At 37.7% G+C, this 17,340-nt stretch overlaps 1 protein-coding gene across 7 annotated transcripts in view; it reads left to right on the forward strand.

Annotated features, from left to right (window-relative positions):
• uvrag (UV radiation resistance associated gene) overlaps positions 1–17,340 on the forward strand; it is a 142,492-nt gene that overhangs the window by 63,828 nt on the left and 61,324 nt on the right. For all 7 annotated transcript variants that reach the window (XR_007895807.1, XR_007895808.1, XR_007895809.1 and 4 more), the window contains exon 12: positions 2,312–2,477. Coding sequence is in view for 4 of the 7 variants with exons in the window: in XM_051684415.1 (XP_051540375.1) it covers positions 2,312–2,477 (166 nt within the window). In the remaining 3 variants the exon portion in view is untranslated. The remainder of the gene's footprint in view (positions 1–2,311; positions 2,478–17,340) is intronic.

Consider the following 17,340-nt stretch of genomic DNA (forward strand, 5'->3'; position numbering starts at 1 on the left):
TTATTCAGACAGTAATGGGGCCATCAGTGTGATTTAGATTGTATATAATTATTTAGGAAATGCACACTTTGGAGTGTGATTATACATTTAAAGACAGAACACTCACATTAGCTGGTCGTCATTTTCTGAGTTAGCCTCTGGTAATGCCTTTGACCCTGTCAAGAAAAGTGCATTGCTAAAGTGAACTGAAGTCTTGCATGGCATTTGGTTATTGTACTGCTCCCTGACCGTAACTCAATGGCCCTAAGAAGACTCAACAAAATGAATGGCCTTCATCAAGTGCCATTAACATAACAAATAGCCCCCCCCCCCCCCCATTTAAAACATCACAATAGAGTGAATTAACTTTTATTAAACGAATTGTTGTCGTTCATCCTTAATGCCAGAATCTGCAAATCTAGACCTTTATCGAAATGGAGGTTCTAGTGTAATAGAGCTCTGCCTAGATATGTTAGTCTCACAATATGTGAACTTAACGAAACCTTTAAAAAACATGTCCAGGTTGTATTTCTCCCCATATCAATTTTTTTAATAAATAAATAAGAAACTAATTTAAAATAAGGACAATGAAACCTATTTTCCCAGATTTTTGCATTGTGACATTTCATTAAAAGCAAGCATATCCCTTCCCCATAATTCTCATTACTGTAATGTGGAAATATTATATGATTTAAATCATGAACTAATCAAACATCATGGTAGTGTTAAAATTCATGCTGATTTTCTATCAAAATATGTATTATTGTGTCCCAACAGGAAGATTTTCATGCTGTACAGTAATGAGAATTTGATTTTTTTGGCAATCTAGTAATGGGAATTAATGCTCGTAAAATGTGCATAATTGTCATGAAATTTTTTTTTTCTATTGAATTAATTGAATTATATTATTACATTTCTTTAAATGCAAAATATAATTTCTATATATTTTTATCTTATATGTATATATATATATATATATATATATATACACACACACACACACACAAACACAGTATATGCATTATATGCAGTGTATATACAGTATATATATACATACAGTATTTTATATATATATATATACAGTACTGTGCAAAAGTCTTAGGCACATAAGATGTTTCACAAAAACTTTTATCTTAAGATGGTTATTTTTATCTGCTACTTTAGTGTGTCAATAGGAAATATATATTTTATACTCCCAAACATTCCTTTTGCAAATAGAAAAGATTAGAAGAACAGGGAGCCCTGCAACAGATGTCATGGCCCCAAAGAGCCCCCCACTGAACATCGAGTAAGTCTGGGATTACACAAAGAGACAGAAGTAATTGAGACAGCCTAAATAAATAAAAGAACTGTGGCGAATTCTCCAAGAAGCTTGGAACATCCTATCTGCCAACAACCAAGAAAAACTGTGTCCAGGTGTAAGTAGGAGAATTGGTGCTGTTTTGAAGGCAGAAGTGTTCACACCAAATATTGATTTAGCTCTTTTTCTGTTTACTGGACTTTGTATGACATTAATTGATTGTGAAAACTATTTATGTCATAATTTTTTTTAAGAAATCCTCACTTGGAAGTTTTTCACAAGTGCCTAAAACTTTTGCACAGTACTGTGTGTGTGTGTGCGTGTGTGTGTGTGTGTGTGTGTGTGTGTGTGCGTATGTGTGTATATATATATATATACAGTATATACACCGATCAGCCTCAACATTAAAACCACCTGCCTAATATTGTGTTGGTCCCCCTCGTGCCGCCAAAACAGCTCCAACCCGCATCTCAGAATAGCATTCTGAGATGATATTCTTCTCACCACAATTGTACAGAGCGGTTATCTGAGTTACCATAGACTTTGTCAGTTCGAACCGGTCTGGCCATTCTCTGTTGACCTCTCTCATCAACAAGGCTTTTCCGTCCACAGAACTGCCGCTCACTGGATGTTTTTGTTTTTGGCACCATTCGGAGTAAATTCTAGAGACTGTTGTGTGTGAAAATCCCAGGAGATCAGCAGTTACAGAAATACTCAAACCAGCCCGTCTGGCAACCCTGCTCTGTACAATTGTGGCAAGAAGAATATCATCTCGGAGTACACAATATTTGGCAGGTGCCAAATATTATGCAGAATTTTAATATCTATCTATCTATCTATCTATCATAAAATGTCGGTATTATAGTATATTTTTTTTAATTTTGACTGGGTTTAAATATGATCTGTACATGTTATTATAAGATTTACAAGTTTACTGGCTTATTTTAGTTTTACCTGGAGTGCAGTTTCCTCTTAATTCGTCATTTGTTCTACAAATAAGTCTCTTTCTGTGTTTTTCTCTCTCTGCTGCAGCAAAGGATGATGGGAGTGTGGCGGTGGCTCTGGGTTACACGGCACACTTGGTGCTGATGATATCGTGCTTCCTGCAGATTCCACTCAGGTATCCGGTCATCCACAAGGGTTCCCGCTCCTCTATCAAAGACACCATCACAGACAAACTCTCTGAGAAGGAAAGAGAGTAAGAAAAAAAATATTCTTTTCTTTTTTTCTTTTTTTTTTTGTGCTTTATAGCTCAATGTTTGGTTGTGCCAGATTTAATTATATATCTAAATCACAGGGGGAAAAAACTGTTATTTCGGCTCGGCAGTAAGAAATATCTAGACAGTATAATATTAGTATACGTTAATTCATCTTTTTCATTACACTCTAAAGAGGCTCTTCTCACAATGCAGAAAATACCTGTCTGTTTGCATCTGTAGTGTATGCGTGTGTAATTTGTACACCTGTCTGGTTCAGTATGTGTGTTCGGGGTGGTTTAAGGCCCTTCTTGAATTAAACGGTACTGAAACACCACAGGGTTCCAACTTTCATGTGCTCCCTTGAGCCCCTCACCTCTCTTTCATCCATCCCTCTCTAACTCTTTCATCTTTTCATCCCATCCCATCCCATGCAGATTTACCATGTTTGCTTCAGCATAGGAGATAAAAAATAGCCTAAAAAGAGGGTCTCGAGAACACAAAACCCATAATGATGGGTTTTACTTAAGTTTGCATAGGACTGCGTTTATGGCTCATACTAATTGACTTCTTTTATCAAAGTGGCAGCACATCAAAGCCAAAGAGTACATTTAAAATGAGAGTACATTTAAAAACTTTATTTGCTTTCTTTTTAAAAGTTTTTTTTTAAAATATTGCGAACCAGTCTCGCGTCACCAGCCTGAGCACCCGAGGAATAGTTCACCTGAAAATGGAAATTCTGTCATCATTTACTCACCCTCATTGTTGTTCTACATACTGCAGAATGTTGCAATGACAGCCTCAGTCTCAACTTTCATTGTATGGAAAAAAGATGCAAGAAAAGTTAACGGTGACTAACATTCTGCCTAACATGAACCATCCTTTTAAATATTTTCTTTGGGCTTTTTTTCACTTTTATTTATGGTGATAGTAGAGAGAGAAATTAAACTATGAGTAGACGAGCTAGGAACAAGACTAGGGTAAAATCACGAACTGGACTCGAACTTATATTGCCTGCTTGAGCACCACGGCTTAACGTGCATTATGCATTAACCACTAGGCCATGGCTGTAATTATTTTTTCTTTGTAATATTTTTATTTTTTTATTTATTTATTTATTTTTTTTTACTTTGATTATAATGAAAATATTTTGGTAAATGCCCTTTGAGTTGCAGATGCATTGATGTTATTTGGAAATAGTGTAATGAGTGCATTGATGCTTGTATTAAGGTTTTCATTCTTTGAGCCTGATCCACAAAGCCTGTTTTTAAACAGTTTCCCCATTGATCTCTATTATGCATCCACCTGAATAAACCTTGAAGTTGCAAATAGGCCTTTTTTTTTTTTTTTTTTTTTTTTTTAAACAATGTAGACAGAGTAGCATTGCATCATCTTTTTAGATTCTTACACAACTCGAGGAACCGTCACATTTGTATGGCCCACCATTAATGCAATCTTCCCCCTTAATCTTCATAGTTTCAGGTTAAATTGCATCCTCAGGGTATGATCTTTCCCGGCACGTGAGGTTCTTGTAATTTATTAACCTTTTGCATGCATGTGATGCTGTGGTTACCATGTATACTCTCCGGGCTTGGCCTGTGGGGTCTGCAGACCCTGGCATTTTAATGCCAGAATGTGTGGGCACTGCAATTACAGCGCCGACTACCCTATTCAAATTATTGTTTTTCTGTGTTTTGGTGCTGTAACTAAGCAGGAGTCGTCCAAGAAAAGAGGTTGCTGCTGTGCCGATTACATGTCTGCAGTGCACATGCCCAGAGAGGTATCACATTCCTGCATTCCACACATGGTGAAAAGCCCCTTAATGAAACTCGCAATAAAACTGGATTGTTATAATCAGATGGGCCCCCTTTTGAATGACAGTGGTCGAGATAACTTTCTTCGCTTTTGATGTAGGATTAATGGCTGATTTCAATAGCTTATAAATGAGGAGGAAGAAGATGGAGAAGTAAGAGAGAGGGAGGCAGAAAGAGGGGGTAAATGGGATAAAGAATAATCCTGAATTGTGCCAGGATAATGGTAGATAGTCATCCCTTGTGGTCTGTGTTTGCTTGTGTGGCTCAGAGGTTGCGTTAACTGAAATTACGTAATTTATTTTAGAACCATTTACAGATAATTAAAAACAGATAATTTAAAATACTTCATAATTTTGACAGATAAAATTAAGGTATCTGGTCTGTTGTGCTTCCCTACTTTAGAAACATTCCTACAGTAAAGGATGCTAATAGGGATTAAAAAGGGGAGAAATTAGAGTTTTAGGCTCCCTCATGAAAATAGACTATGAGATCTGAGTGAGGATTTTGGGAGAGAATAGAGAGATTTAATGTGTAGACTACTGGAATCACTCAAGGGATATTGTTCATTAAATTGGTTTACCAGATCACAAAGCAGTGTCTGTTGTCATTTTCACATTGTGAGCATAGAATTAAAAAATAAAATTGACAAGCCAAGAACAAGGCTCCCACAGTCAAAGAAAACCTGTAAATATCAGGGATTTTTTAAATTGTGTTTTCCAGGCCTGGAAGTGTCATTGAAATTAAAGGGATAGTTTACCCAAAAATGAAAATTCTCTCATCATTTACACACCCTCATGCCATCCCAGATGTGTATGCCTTTCTTTCTTCTGCAGAACACAAACAAAGATTTTAAGAAGAATATATAAGCTCTGTAGGTCCATACAATGCTAGTGAATGGGTACCAACATTTTCAACCTCAAAAAAGGCAGTATAAAAGTAATCCAAAAGACTTCAGTGGTTAAATACATGTCTTCAGAAGTGATATGATAAGTGTGGATGAGAACCAGATCAATATTTAAGTCCTTTTTTTACTATAAATTCCACCCCCTGCCCAATAGGTGGCGATATGCATGAAAAATGTGAATTGGCAAAAACAAAAGAAGAATAATGTAAAAGTGAAAGTGGAGATTGATAGTAAAAAATATTTTTAAAATATTGATCTGTTTCTCATCCACACCTAAAATATCGCTTCTGAAGACATGGATTTAACCACTGGAGTCGTATAGATTACTTTTATGCTGCCTTTATGTGCTTTTTTGAGCTTGAAAATGTTGGTACCCATTCACTTGCATTGTATGGACCTAAAGAGCTGAAATATTCTTTTAAAAATCTTCTAAAAACTATTCCTTTAATAAAATCTTTAAAGTTATGGAAATGTCTCTGGTGAATATGCATTTTTCTAGTTATGCTCTGCTTTAAAATATTTTTTTTTTAAATTGTGAGTAAATTGTTTGTTTAAATTGAATCTTTTCAGTGAATTGTTTCAACCGATTCAGAGATCGATCTGAATGAGTTGTCATTGAATTGGTCTGAATCAAAATGTTAAAAATGTTCAATTTCCATTTTTTAAAATCCATAACTAGAAATCATAAATGACTGGAGAGGTCATAAAAGTCATGGAAATTCATTAATCAGAAAGAGTTGGAACTTGGTAAGACTAATGAAAATGATCGATCATGTAAACACAATATTTTGCATGACTTGAATATTTTGGACTTGAGACATTTTTATTTGTTGGTAGTAATGTTTTAAACTTTATGCACTTAAAATGTTGTTTTTAAAAACGTGTCATGGACTGTGCAAGACACTAAAAATACCAATCCAGTGAACGTTACTATAACAAAATTTTTGCAAACGGACTTTTACGTGCCGAATTCTACGTTTCGCCACAGTTTCCTGGTTGAAATAACATTAGATGCGCTACAACAGCGGCATATTTTATTCACTTTAACACAAATCACGACTACAACAGCTGATTATGACTTTATAAGCACTTATTTTTCACACTGTTACTCACACACTGCTATGAAATTATGTTGATGCACTTTTACTTAACATATCATTTAAAAAAATTATACATTTAATGCTTGTATTACACACTCACCTACATTCACACACTTATTCCAACTTGATTTGCTTCTGAGGTAGCTCACCTCATATAGTGTTGGACTTTGTACTCAAAAAGTGCAAGCTGACACATGAGACGTAAGTGTCACAGAAGCGACAAGAAATAATGCAGTTGCATTATTCAGAAAATGTGCTTTTCATATCGCATTTTGTTTTTGGACACTATCAGATAGGTTTAGGTGTTGGTGAAGGGTAAGGATGTCTGTTTTCTGTCTAACTCTCATTTGACTTTAGATCACTATTGGTTAGGCTTAGGTTAAAGTTTTAGGTTAGGGAGGTATGTTTTACTCATTAAAACCTCCATCTAATATTCACCTTAAAAACCTTGTCTGATTACGACAGCATTTCACTTGCTTTTGTCACCCCCCGCTGGACATTTCACTGGGAAACTGCAGCCAAACGTGTTATAAGGCATGTAATTTCATTTTGCAAAAATGTTGCCATGCTCACGTAATGTTCATGAGATCAGGCTGGAAAATACAGCGAGATGCAATGCACTACCCACATTTCTACACAGATCAACAATGAAAAAATAATGCAGACGGAACTGATTTATCCATCAAGAAATCTGTGAGTGCTGTCAAAATGACCACAATGCACATCCCTAGCTGCGGCTGGCTCAGATTAGGCCTTGCCCACACACATACACATTTCACACACCAAATCCCTTTTTCAGTTATGTCTACAGTGCACGTCCCCCACAAAACTGTTGTGTTTAACAATGATGTCAACTCTGCAAACATGTTAAAACTCCCAACCTACTGAGAACGTCAATCATGCTGTAGAGCTTTCAACCACAGGGATGTAACACAATAGGCCGTAATTCCACTGTGTACATGTGATGCACAAGCCTTTACAAGGTTCACAGACAGTACGTTGGGCCGCCCACATCCCACTCTGCCAGTCACAGCGGCTCCCGGGAGACCACGCTGTTACGAAAGTCAAACTACAATCAGGACACACTCTTCCTGACCCTCAGCCTCTGCGTGCATTTGTGTGTTTGTGAATGTACACTTGTTTTGTATGAGGTGCGACCAGCACACAGTTATTAGCAGCAGCAGCTGCTTACTCAGCTGTTTAATGGCACTTTATGTGTGTGTTTGCAGATGAATCAGGTGCCACTGAGAAGATGAAGGTACAGCCCTTCAGAAGTAGGACTCCAAAGCTTATTTAAGTATGCGTTAAGAGGTGAAAGAGAACAGAGGGTCCTATGTGGCCCTCGTAATTAACTCTGAATGAGCCAGACCTGCACCATATCCTATTATCCCCTCTCCTACGTGCCCCTGTGACCTCCACACACCATAACTTACAGCAATATGAGCTGTAATCAGCCCCTAAGTGTCATTGTTTAACATTGTGTAAGCTTTGCATTTGACAAATAAGGTTTAAATCATCATCTTTATCTCTCTCTTGGCCACGTTGGGTCTCGCGTTCATTTGTCAGTTCTATCTCTGGGTGTCTAATGCTTTCTGTATCTCTGTCATAGCGAGGTCTTGGGTTTGTATAGTGGGTGTTCTCTGAGTTAAAGTTAGCGATCTGTAAATCTGCTTGGCCCATTAATCTCTTCAACTTTGGGAAGATACATCAGTATCTTACTGTGACTGAACTTACAGTACTGCTTTTCTGTTAAGCTTATGGTCTACAGCCAGATACAGTGAATCAATTTGTCATTTTTTAGCCCTAGTAATTGTGTAAGTAGCTATTTGACATATGTTTTTTATCCAAAGTATCTTAGAGGTCATTCACAAAAAAAAAAAAAAAAAAAATTCCCCACACTAAACAGTATGTGCTGTTTTTCTGTTGTAGAATTAGAAAATTTAAACAGAAAATATTTATTGTTTTTCCATGTAAACATAGACGGATGTCTTTGTTTGTTGTGCAGTGTCTTGCACAGGAAAGACGTTTTTAAAAGTAGTTATTTTTTAAATCATGTCTCGAGACACCTTTTTGCTGTGTTCTCTGGACTGACCCTTGGCCATTTGTAGAATAATAAATAGATAAAATCACAACACTCATATGGCGGTATTAGTGGCTGTAGGAAAGGAACTCCTGCCTTTATGTTAAAAGAGCCAGTTGCCTGGGGGCCTGGGTAGCTCAGCGAGTATTAACGCTGACTACCACCCCTGAAGTCGCGAGTTCGAATCCAGGGCACGCTGAGTAACTCCAGCCAGGTCTCCCTAGCAACAAAATTGGCCCGGTTGCTAGGGAGGGTAGAGTCACATGGGGTAACCTCCTCGTGGTACATGGTACATTAAAACAAACATTAAAATGTAGTAATCATAAATATATTTATTTACTTTATACTTTGTCTCAAAGAATTTTCAAGAAATTGGTTAGTGATCATTTATTTTAGTTACCTATATATGTACATGTTAAAATCTTTTATGTTTCTTTGTGGATAGTTAATTAGACACATTTTTACAGGTAAAAATCTTTGATACAAGTATATGTTTACATGCCATAAAATCAGTGGACATGCTGTAAATAAAATTTAGACAAAATCTTCTGTCGTTTTCCAGTGGACTTTAAAAATAAAATAAAAAATAGGATCAAATGGGAAGATTCGATTTATATCGAGCTTTATTAGAAAATTAAACTTAATGAGTTAGTTCACCCAAAAATGAAAATCCTCTCATGATTTACTTACTTTTAAGCCGTCCCAGATGTGTATGACTTTCCTTCTTCGGCAGAACCGAAGTGAAGATTTTTATAAGCGGATTTCAGCTCAGTTTGTCCATACAATGCATGTAAATGGGTGCCATCAGGCTGCTGGCTGTTTGATGGTCCAAAAGGCATTTTTAGGCAGGATAAAAGTGATTCACGCAACTCTAGTCGATCAGTTAATGTCTTATGAAGCAAATTGATAGGTAATACATTACCGATGTATTATTAGACACTATACATACAGATATAAAACAAATTGAATGCTGAAATGTAAAATCTCAAAACTATTATTTTCTCTGGCTGCTGCTTAGTCTCTCTTGCGCGCTTTCATTTTTGTTTTGTTCAGAATCAGATTACAGTGAGCATTTTCAGGAGATGCAAAGATATATGGCAGCTTGCCCGTATCTTTCCCACACATGGCTCACCGCTTGCGGGTGAAGTCTCCATTTTCCATACAGTAAATCCGCTCCCATTTTTATTAAGCCCCGGACATGTGTTGCACATAATGAATAAACATGCAGTTCTCCTCACAACAAGTTTTTGTGCTAGGATGTGCAGTCGAGTCGAGCATATACCTCCTGGAAATTTTATATATGCCAATTTTAGTCATAGAAAGTCTGGGAAAACTAGAGTGAAGTTTCATAAAGTGAAAAAAAACAGAAACGGCATTAATTGCACAATTTTATTTTTTTATTTTTTGTAAAGCGTTAAACAGTCAACTGTTATCGCAAAATTAACACTTTTAATTTGCCAGCCCTAATTTGCACAAATTCTTGCAATTGCAAGATCACCAAACCAAGAAGGACTGATATTATTGTTGATTTGACATTGAAATGTAAGCTTGGAAAACAGTTTTGGAGATTTTGGCCTTCCCACTGGCTAACACCCAAAGTGTGGGATTATTACATTTTGCAAATTTTCAGCCTGAAGATAGATTGAACAGTTCACACAATCTGTTTAACATTTTACAACATCTTAGCTTCATCCTGCTTCCAGCTTTCATCTAGGTGTCATTGAGGTGGCCCATAAGCAGGAAAACCTCTCACCTCACCTCCCTCACTGTGTTTAGGGCTTCATCTGGTCACCCAGCATTTGTATACACTGACCAAAATGATGTGACTGTGGACATGATACATCTCGTGGCAAGTTTTACCCAGCCCATAATAAAACTGTCATGATGGTGGTTATGAATTAAGATAAGTGAGGAATAGGCAGAACATATAAAGTTTTTTATATGTGATAATACTAGTCATTTGTCAGACAAGTGTAATCTTAATGTTACACATTTAATAGGCAAAAATCTGTTCTGAGGGCCATAGAAAGCCAAAGCACTGTTGGCATTGCTCTGTAGGACTAGACTTAACTGGCCCATAATAAATGAGATGTTGGAGAGATGCTATTAAGAACATGAATTGTCTCTTACTGAAAGAATAATGTTATCTTCAGGGTTTTACAATTCAGCAATGATGTCATTTTGCATACTTGCTAGAATTCATTACCTACTGTGGCAACACTGATACATTTTCGGCATTGATTTTGCCACATCTATGTCTCTCATCTACACTGGAATGGCCTTTTCCTCTGTTTCGAAAGAGAGGCTTCTAGTAACACATACTTTAGGAAACAATGACGCTAGCATACTGTGATTGGTTCTTGCTGGTCTCATAATACCATCCCGTTCCTAATTATTAGACAACATAAACACAACAAACAAATGTATGCCTATGTAGACAGTATGAACAGAAGTCCATGTTATGTTGTCATTTTTACTCCCATATATGGCTAATTTGCACTGAATGTCTCTTTAACTGTAATTGTATGTCTTGTAATGTTAGGCCACTTTCCAAAGTCACATTTGAAGTCATTTCTGCATTTGCTTGCTTTTAAAACTTCTTAAATTGTACACGGCTCCTCCATTAAACCTGAAAATTCACTGTAATATTGACCCACCAGTCTCGTAAATGAAATCTGTTGAATCCCCATTCGGTAGTAAAAGTATATTTTTTTGACAAGCAACCTTCTTTGCTTCTTATTAAAACTTTTCTGTCCTCTATTTTAACTTGTTATTTTGCCAAAAATTTCATCTAAAGTTACTTAAATAACTGGAGGGGGGACAATAATATAATCTCAGTAACTCTCTGAATCCAGGGTCACCCCTACTTGGGACTGCAACCTGTAAACCATTGCTCTCTTTTCCTGCCCTTTTCACACTTCCTTCCCCTCCATGTTTCTGAGATTTTTTCTTAGTGAGACAGTCCACACCTGGAATGCCTCATTTGTAGACAAATGATGCAGGGATGTTTTTTACACAGGAAAACTAAGCTTTGGCCAATTTAATCCACTCTCCATTATTCCCTCCTCTTTCCTTAAAGCAACACTAACAATGCACATATAAACACAATTGTTTTTCTGTAACATACATTTCTTTGGAATCTTCTTTGGCCCTCTAGAAGCATTCTTGACATGCAGTGGGCTCTAACGACACATTGCACCCACATTTCTACACTTCTAGCCCATTGCTGCACGCCTGATTGCCGTAGAGCTCAGAGAGTCTGGGAGATGTGATCCAGATGTACTCTGGGTGATGGAGCCCAGAGATTGGCCCGTTAAACCCAAGGCTCCCTCTCAGACTGGGTTTTATTGTGAACTGTATTATGCCGCTGTCTACTTTTTCAGAAGGACTTTATGACAAGCGTAAAAATGGAAGTAGGAATCGACACATACTGTAGCTCCATGAGTTCAGGATGCCAAACAGGTCAACCTGGACTCCCAGATTTGAAAAGAAAAACAGGATTTTTTTGACCTCAAATGAGTACTTTTAAGAGATTTGGAGCGTTTGTTCATCCTTGCGTTAACCAGTCTGCGATGGTTTGCTGGTTTAGCTGGTCTCCCAGCTTGGCTAAGATGGTTCCCAGCTGGTCTAGCTGATATCCCAGCTGGTTCTCAGCCAGTTAAGTTGATCAACCAGCTGGTCTCCCAGCCTAACCATCTGAAAAGTGTCCAAAACCTCTCTAAAACCAGTAAATAGTCCAGCTTGACCAGGATAGTTGAGCATCTAAGACCAGCTTAGGCTGATTTAAACTGTTTATTTTTCAGCAGGGATGCCTGTTAAGATGGACTGTGCCAATCATCTGAGTTGGGCTCACACATCATATACCTCCTTTTTAGGGCAGATAGACAGGGTTTATTTTTTCCATCTTTGAGCAGTTCGTAGCCCAATACTTCTCTATCCAAATACATTTCTTCAGAAATTCTAAATGCAGACACATCAAAAAACATTTCCCCTAACACATTTGCAATTAAGCAGTCTGATTCATAACATAATGACTTTTTCAAGAGCTGATATCATCTGAAGACAGTGGAAAGACTCGTCAGTCTTTTATTTGGGCCTCAGGGATGAATTATAAGTCTGGCAATGTCAGTTTGATAGGTCTGAAAGCTGATAAAACCGCTCATCACAAAGAAGACTGGAGCCAGGCTGTACCCAGCAGCTGAATACCTCATTCCTCTGGCTTTCCTGTCCTTTTTTTTTTTTCATCCCCCTATCTTTGCACTGGGCTTCTCAGGATATGATTCTGAGCTCTGTCCTCTAAACTTTCTTATTGTGGTGTAGATCATGCCGTGTTTCCATGGTTTTCAGTCAGCTCTTGTTAATGTCTTCAGGTCCAAATTGGCTCCATCTTTAAACATGTTGAGAAGCCACATTAAAAATTATATACATTGAGTTGATGGACTATACTGGTTTGTGGTTGTTGGAAAGCCTTATTTGAAATATATTATTTTGATGTGTCAGTTTATTTTCAGACAGTTACGGTGCAAAAACACTTTCAAAAGTTCTTATTTGTTATTATGAAGTTTCATTCTTTGTATTCGGATTTTGACTGGGCTGTTAATTTTCTAAAAATGTTGCTGCCAAAGTGCAACTTTCAAATGTTTTTGATTGTTGGATAGATGTTCTTTTGTTGTTCACATCTTTCTTAGGTCTTCAGGTTTTGCAGGGAATTTCAGAGTTTCAGCTGGAAATTTCCAGGCTGGCAGAGGTGGATGAACTTCATAATGTAGTTTCATTCTTTGCATTTCACATTTTGATTGGTCAGTTTATTTTCAGAAAATTCAACGGGCAAGTTGCCATATATCTTTGCATCTCCTGAAAATGCTCACTGTAATCTGATTCTGAACAAAACAAAAATTCAAACACAAATTTGTTGAGAAAATATAATTATATGTTCTTCAGATCTGAAGGCCTGAGTATACTTTGGTTGTCTGCGTTGCTCCACATACAGTATGCGTGCCGCAAAGTTCGACATCAGCACGGTCCGCGTGGAAGAGTATACTTAGAAAGGCAACGTGGTCAGTCCAATCTGGAACGCAGAAAAACTAAGTATACCCGGGCCTTTAGTAGTTCAGGTACATTTTTCAGATAATTTCATAGCTTAAGTGGAAATTTCCAGGCTGGCAGAGGTGTGCTGTCTTCATTACAAAGTTTCAGTATGTATTCAGATTTGTATTGGTCTGTTTATTTTCTGAAATTTTGGCACCAGCATGCCACTTCCAAAGTTCTTAATTGTTGAAAATATTTTCTTGTGTTCTCTAGGGATTCAGTTACATTTGCCAGAGATTTTCAAAACTGGATTCGTACACAGTTTTCCAGGCTGGAAGAGGTGTACAATCTTCATTACGAAGTTTTGCTCTTTGCATTCGTATATCAGAGTGACTGGGCTTCTTTGAGAGTTGAGGAATTACTGCAGCAGTCTGCTGTTCGGTGGGTGGTCAGAGCGGATTGTGCGTAGGTCCAGAAACTGTTGAAAATCCTCCCAGCTACTCTGAATGACCTGCGCTAATGTATACTCTCCGCAAGCCACATGGCACATTTGTACTGCCTGCCTGTTTACAGATTATAATTGATACTCCAAACGTACATAACCATGTCATCCTAACTCTGTTTTTCATCCTTCCTTTTCTTGCTGGTGCATACTTTCTCAATCAACTTGTCTCTTGCGTGATCAGACTGTATTTATGTACAGTATTAACATGCTTGTCCTTTTCTTGCTATTTCTTGTTCTTTTCTGTTGTGTCACGCAGTGTATATTATACACAGCATCCCACATAAACACCTTTTGGTTAGCTTACCACCTCTGCACTTTGATCATTCATTCTCCAGTTGCACGCAGAGGAAGACAGAAAATTCCCCATAACTACAGTGTTTTAATGTACAGTTTCAATGCAGGGAGTCGTAAATCAACCCAGCTGCTTTTACACAAACACCTGCCTCCAACCTGTCAGAGCTAATGGCAGCACTTGCTGTATAAATCAGCCATAGCTGTAACTCTCAATATCAGAGAAACGATTACATACAGCATCTGCCACACAACACTATTTTAATGGACCAGGCTCCACCGATAGCCCTAGCTGTAACTATTATGCCATTTTTGGTTTCTCTTTCAAAGTGTGTGTGTGGTTGTGCCTAAATGGGATGTGTGGGTCACTTGCACTTTCTTCTTTGTTTCTTTACGTGCTGGTGTAAGAGAGCAATGTGCATTTCCCCCCGACTGTTTAATTACGACCAGAAATGGTCCCAGAGAACAGGAAGGGAACACTTTTTTACTGTAAGCTAGTTATTTATGCTGTGCATCTGAACTAACTCACAGATGCCACAGATTAAGAGGACCTTTTTTAGTGGGTTTTTAGAAACATAGTACAACACATTTTTCAAACATAACATTTCACAAAGAGAAGGTTTTTAGGTTTAAAATTATGAAACAATGGACATTCTGTTCAAGAATAAGACAAGAAACATTAGTAGAACATGTACACAGTTAATGTGATGATATTGCAGGCAGTCTTTCTCAGGAACATGCAGAAAGAGGCAGAGAAGACGGAAACAGTCAGAAAGAGAGAAAGAGTAAGAATGTGTACTGTCATGTTCAATTATGTACACCCTTTTTTATCGTGTAACATTCCCTTGTGGAAACATGCTTGTAATGTGTACTTGTGGTTGTTTGCCCCTTCAAAAACGTTTACTGGAGAAATAAAGGCTCTACTACAGATTGAGGTGGGACAAGAGTATTAGGAGATAAGAGCTGTCTGTTTTCATCATATTTCTACATACATTCCTTAGAGTATCAATTTCTTTCTAAATATAGTATAATCTTGGGACAGTTAGGATCTCGTTCCTCTCTCTACTATCACTATCAATAAAAGTAGCCAAAAAATAACATTTAAATATGAAACTTGCAACAAACACACACACAAAAAATTACTATTGAATTAATACTGTTACAGTCATTTTTGTGTCTGCTTATTCTCAGCTTCTCAACAGACCGCACAAAGTCCATTCTGTGTCTGACTGATACATATTGCATGCAAAATTGGAGTGTGCTAGTGAGCACTTGAGTTTGCCAGGCCAGTGGTTTCAAATCTTGCAAAAGTATTTTTTAGTTTTTTAGACTAAAAATGTTGTTTGAATGAACTGCCAGTTACTATTTTATTTGGATTCTGTGCTACTTAATGGTTTAGAACTGCAAATGCATAATTGCAGCGACAACTGCGACAGTAAGTTTACTAGCATGAATAGCTAGTTAACTAGATATCCATAAGTAAAACTCTATATTCTGATAGCTAGAATCTACAGTATATAATCTACACTCACCAAGCACTTTATTAGGAACACCTGTTCACCTACTTATTCATGCGATTTATCTAATCAGCCAATTGTGTGGAAGCAGTGCAATGCATAAAATCATGCGGATACGTGTCAGGAGCTTCAGTTAATGTTCACATCAACCATCAGAATAGTGGAAAAATGTGATCTTAGTGATTTCGACCGTGTCATTGTTGGTGCCAGACAGGCTGGTTTGAGTATTTCTGTAACTGCTGATTTCCTGGGATTTTCACGCACAACAGTCTCTAGAGTTTAGCCAAAATGAAGCCAAAAACAAAAAACATAGAGTGAGCAGCAGTTCTGCGGATGTAAACACCTTGTTGACGAGAGAGGTCAACGGAGAATGGAAAGACTGGTTCGAGCTGACAGAAAGGCTGTAGTAACTCAGATAACCACTCTGTACAATTGTAGTGAGCAGAATAGCATCTCAGAATGCACAACACTTCAAACCTTGAGGCAGATGGGCTACAACAGCAGAAGACCACATTGGGCACTTTATTAGGACCATAGTGTTCCTAATAAAGTGCTCGGTGAGTGTACACTTATTACTTTCGGACAGACAGAAATTCTGATTCCAAAGTCGACACAAAAATATCTGCAAATTTAATCTGTGTTTTTTATATAACCGGTCTCAGACCAACAATGCTGTGCCATTATTTGAATTAATTTCTTCCACACTGCCTTATTATTGTGGTATAATTTATTTTAGAAAAAAACATCTTTAAACAGTACATAAAAACTTTTCTGCTTTAATGTTGTCCAGGCAGACTCCTCCTGTCTAATTGGGCGGTTCTTGGCTTGAATAAGCTGCAAAGTGGATCAGACTTTATGATGATAGTCAAAAGGCTACACAAAAAAACACAAAAAAACGGGAATGTCCATTTGTGGTGGGCCTTGTTTTGTGGGAGATTTTGTAAGGTGTGGGGTGAACGTGAGTGTTATCCTGCCATGTGAGAGCGACCGTGAGCACTTCTCCAGATCTACCGTAATCCCTCACATTTACAATAGTGATAAAACCATTCTCATTTCCTCACTATTCCTTTCTCTTTCTCACTGCCTGTCCATACACACTTTTTCACATATATACATACATGTGTGCAAGTGATTACACACACACACACACACGCGCGCTCACTTCCTGCCCCCTGTTGCTCTGTTATAATATATTTGACTGGACATTCCCTTGAGGAATTCCTGGTGCTCTGTGAACCAGAGTCGCAGCAGTATGATCTCACACACACACCCGAGAGTGCTCATTAATCACCGTTAGGTGATGGTGTGTGCACGCATGCGTTTGTTTGTGTGTGTGAGAGTGATTTTTGGCCGGGTTACTGTGGTTGTTTTCTCTGGAATTTGGTTAAATGTGGCTTTTGAGGATATTGTTTTCTCTGGGTGAGGAAAAAGATGAACAAATGTACATTGCTCTGCTCCTTTAAACTCAAAATGACATGAATGGCATGTTAAAATAGTGTGTGTTTCTGTGTATTCAGGCCAGTTAGAGTTTTAAGTATGCACCTGCTTCAAGGTTATGCCCCCCTGGGTCTTGCGGGTCAAACAGGAAGTATGTGTGGGTGTGTGTGTGTGTGTTTTGAGAGTGAG

Source organism: Myxocyprinus asiaticus, chromosome 42, assembly GCF_019703515.2.
Source record: "Myxocyprinus asiaticus isolate MX2 ecotype Aquarium Trade chromosome 42, UBuf_Myxa_2, whole genome shotgun sequence".
Taxonomy (NCBI): domain Eukaryota; kingdom Metazoa; phylum Chordata; class Actinopteri; order Cypriniformes; family Catostomidae; genus Myxocyprinus; species Myxocyprinus asiaticus.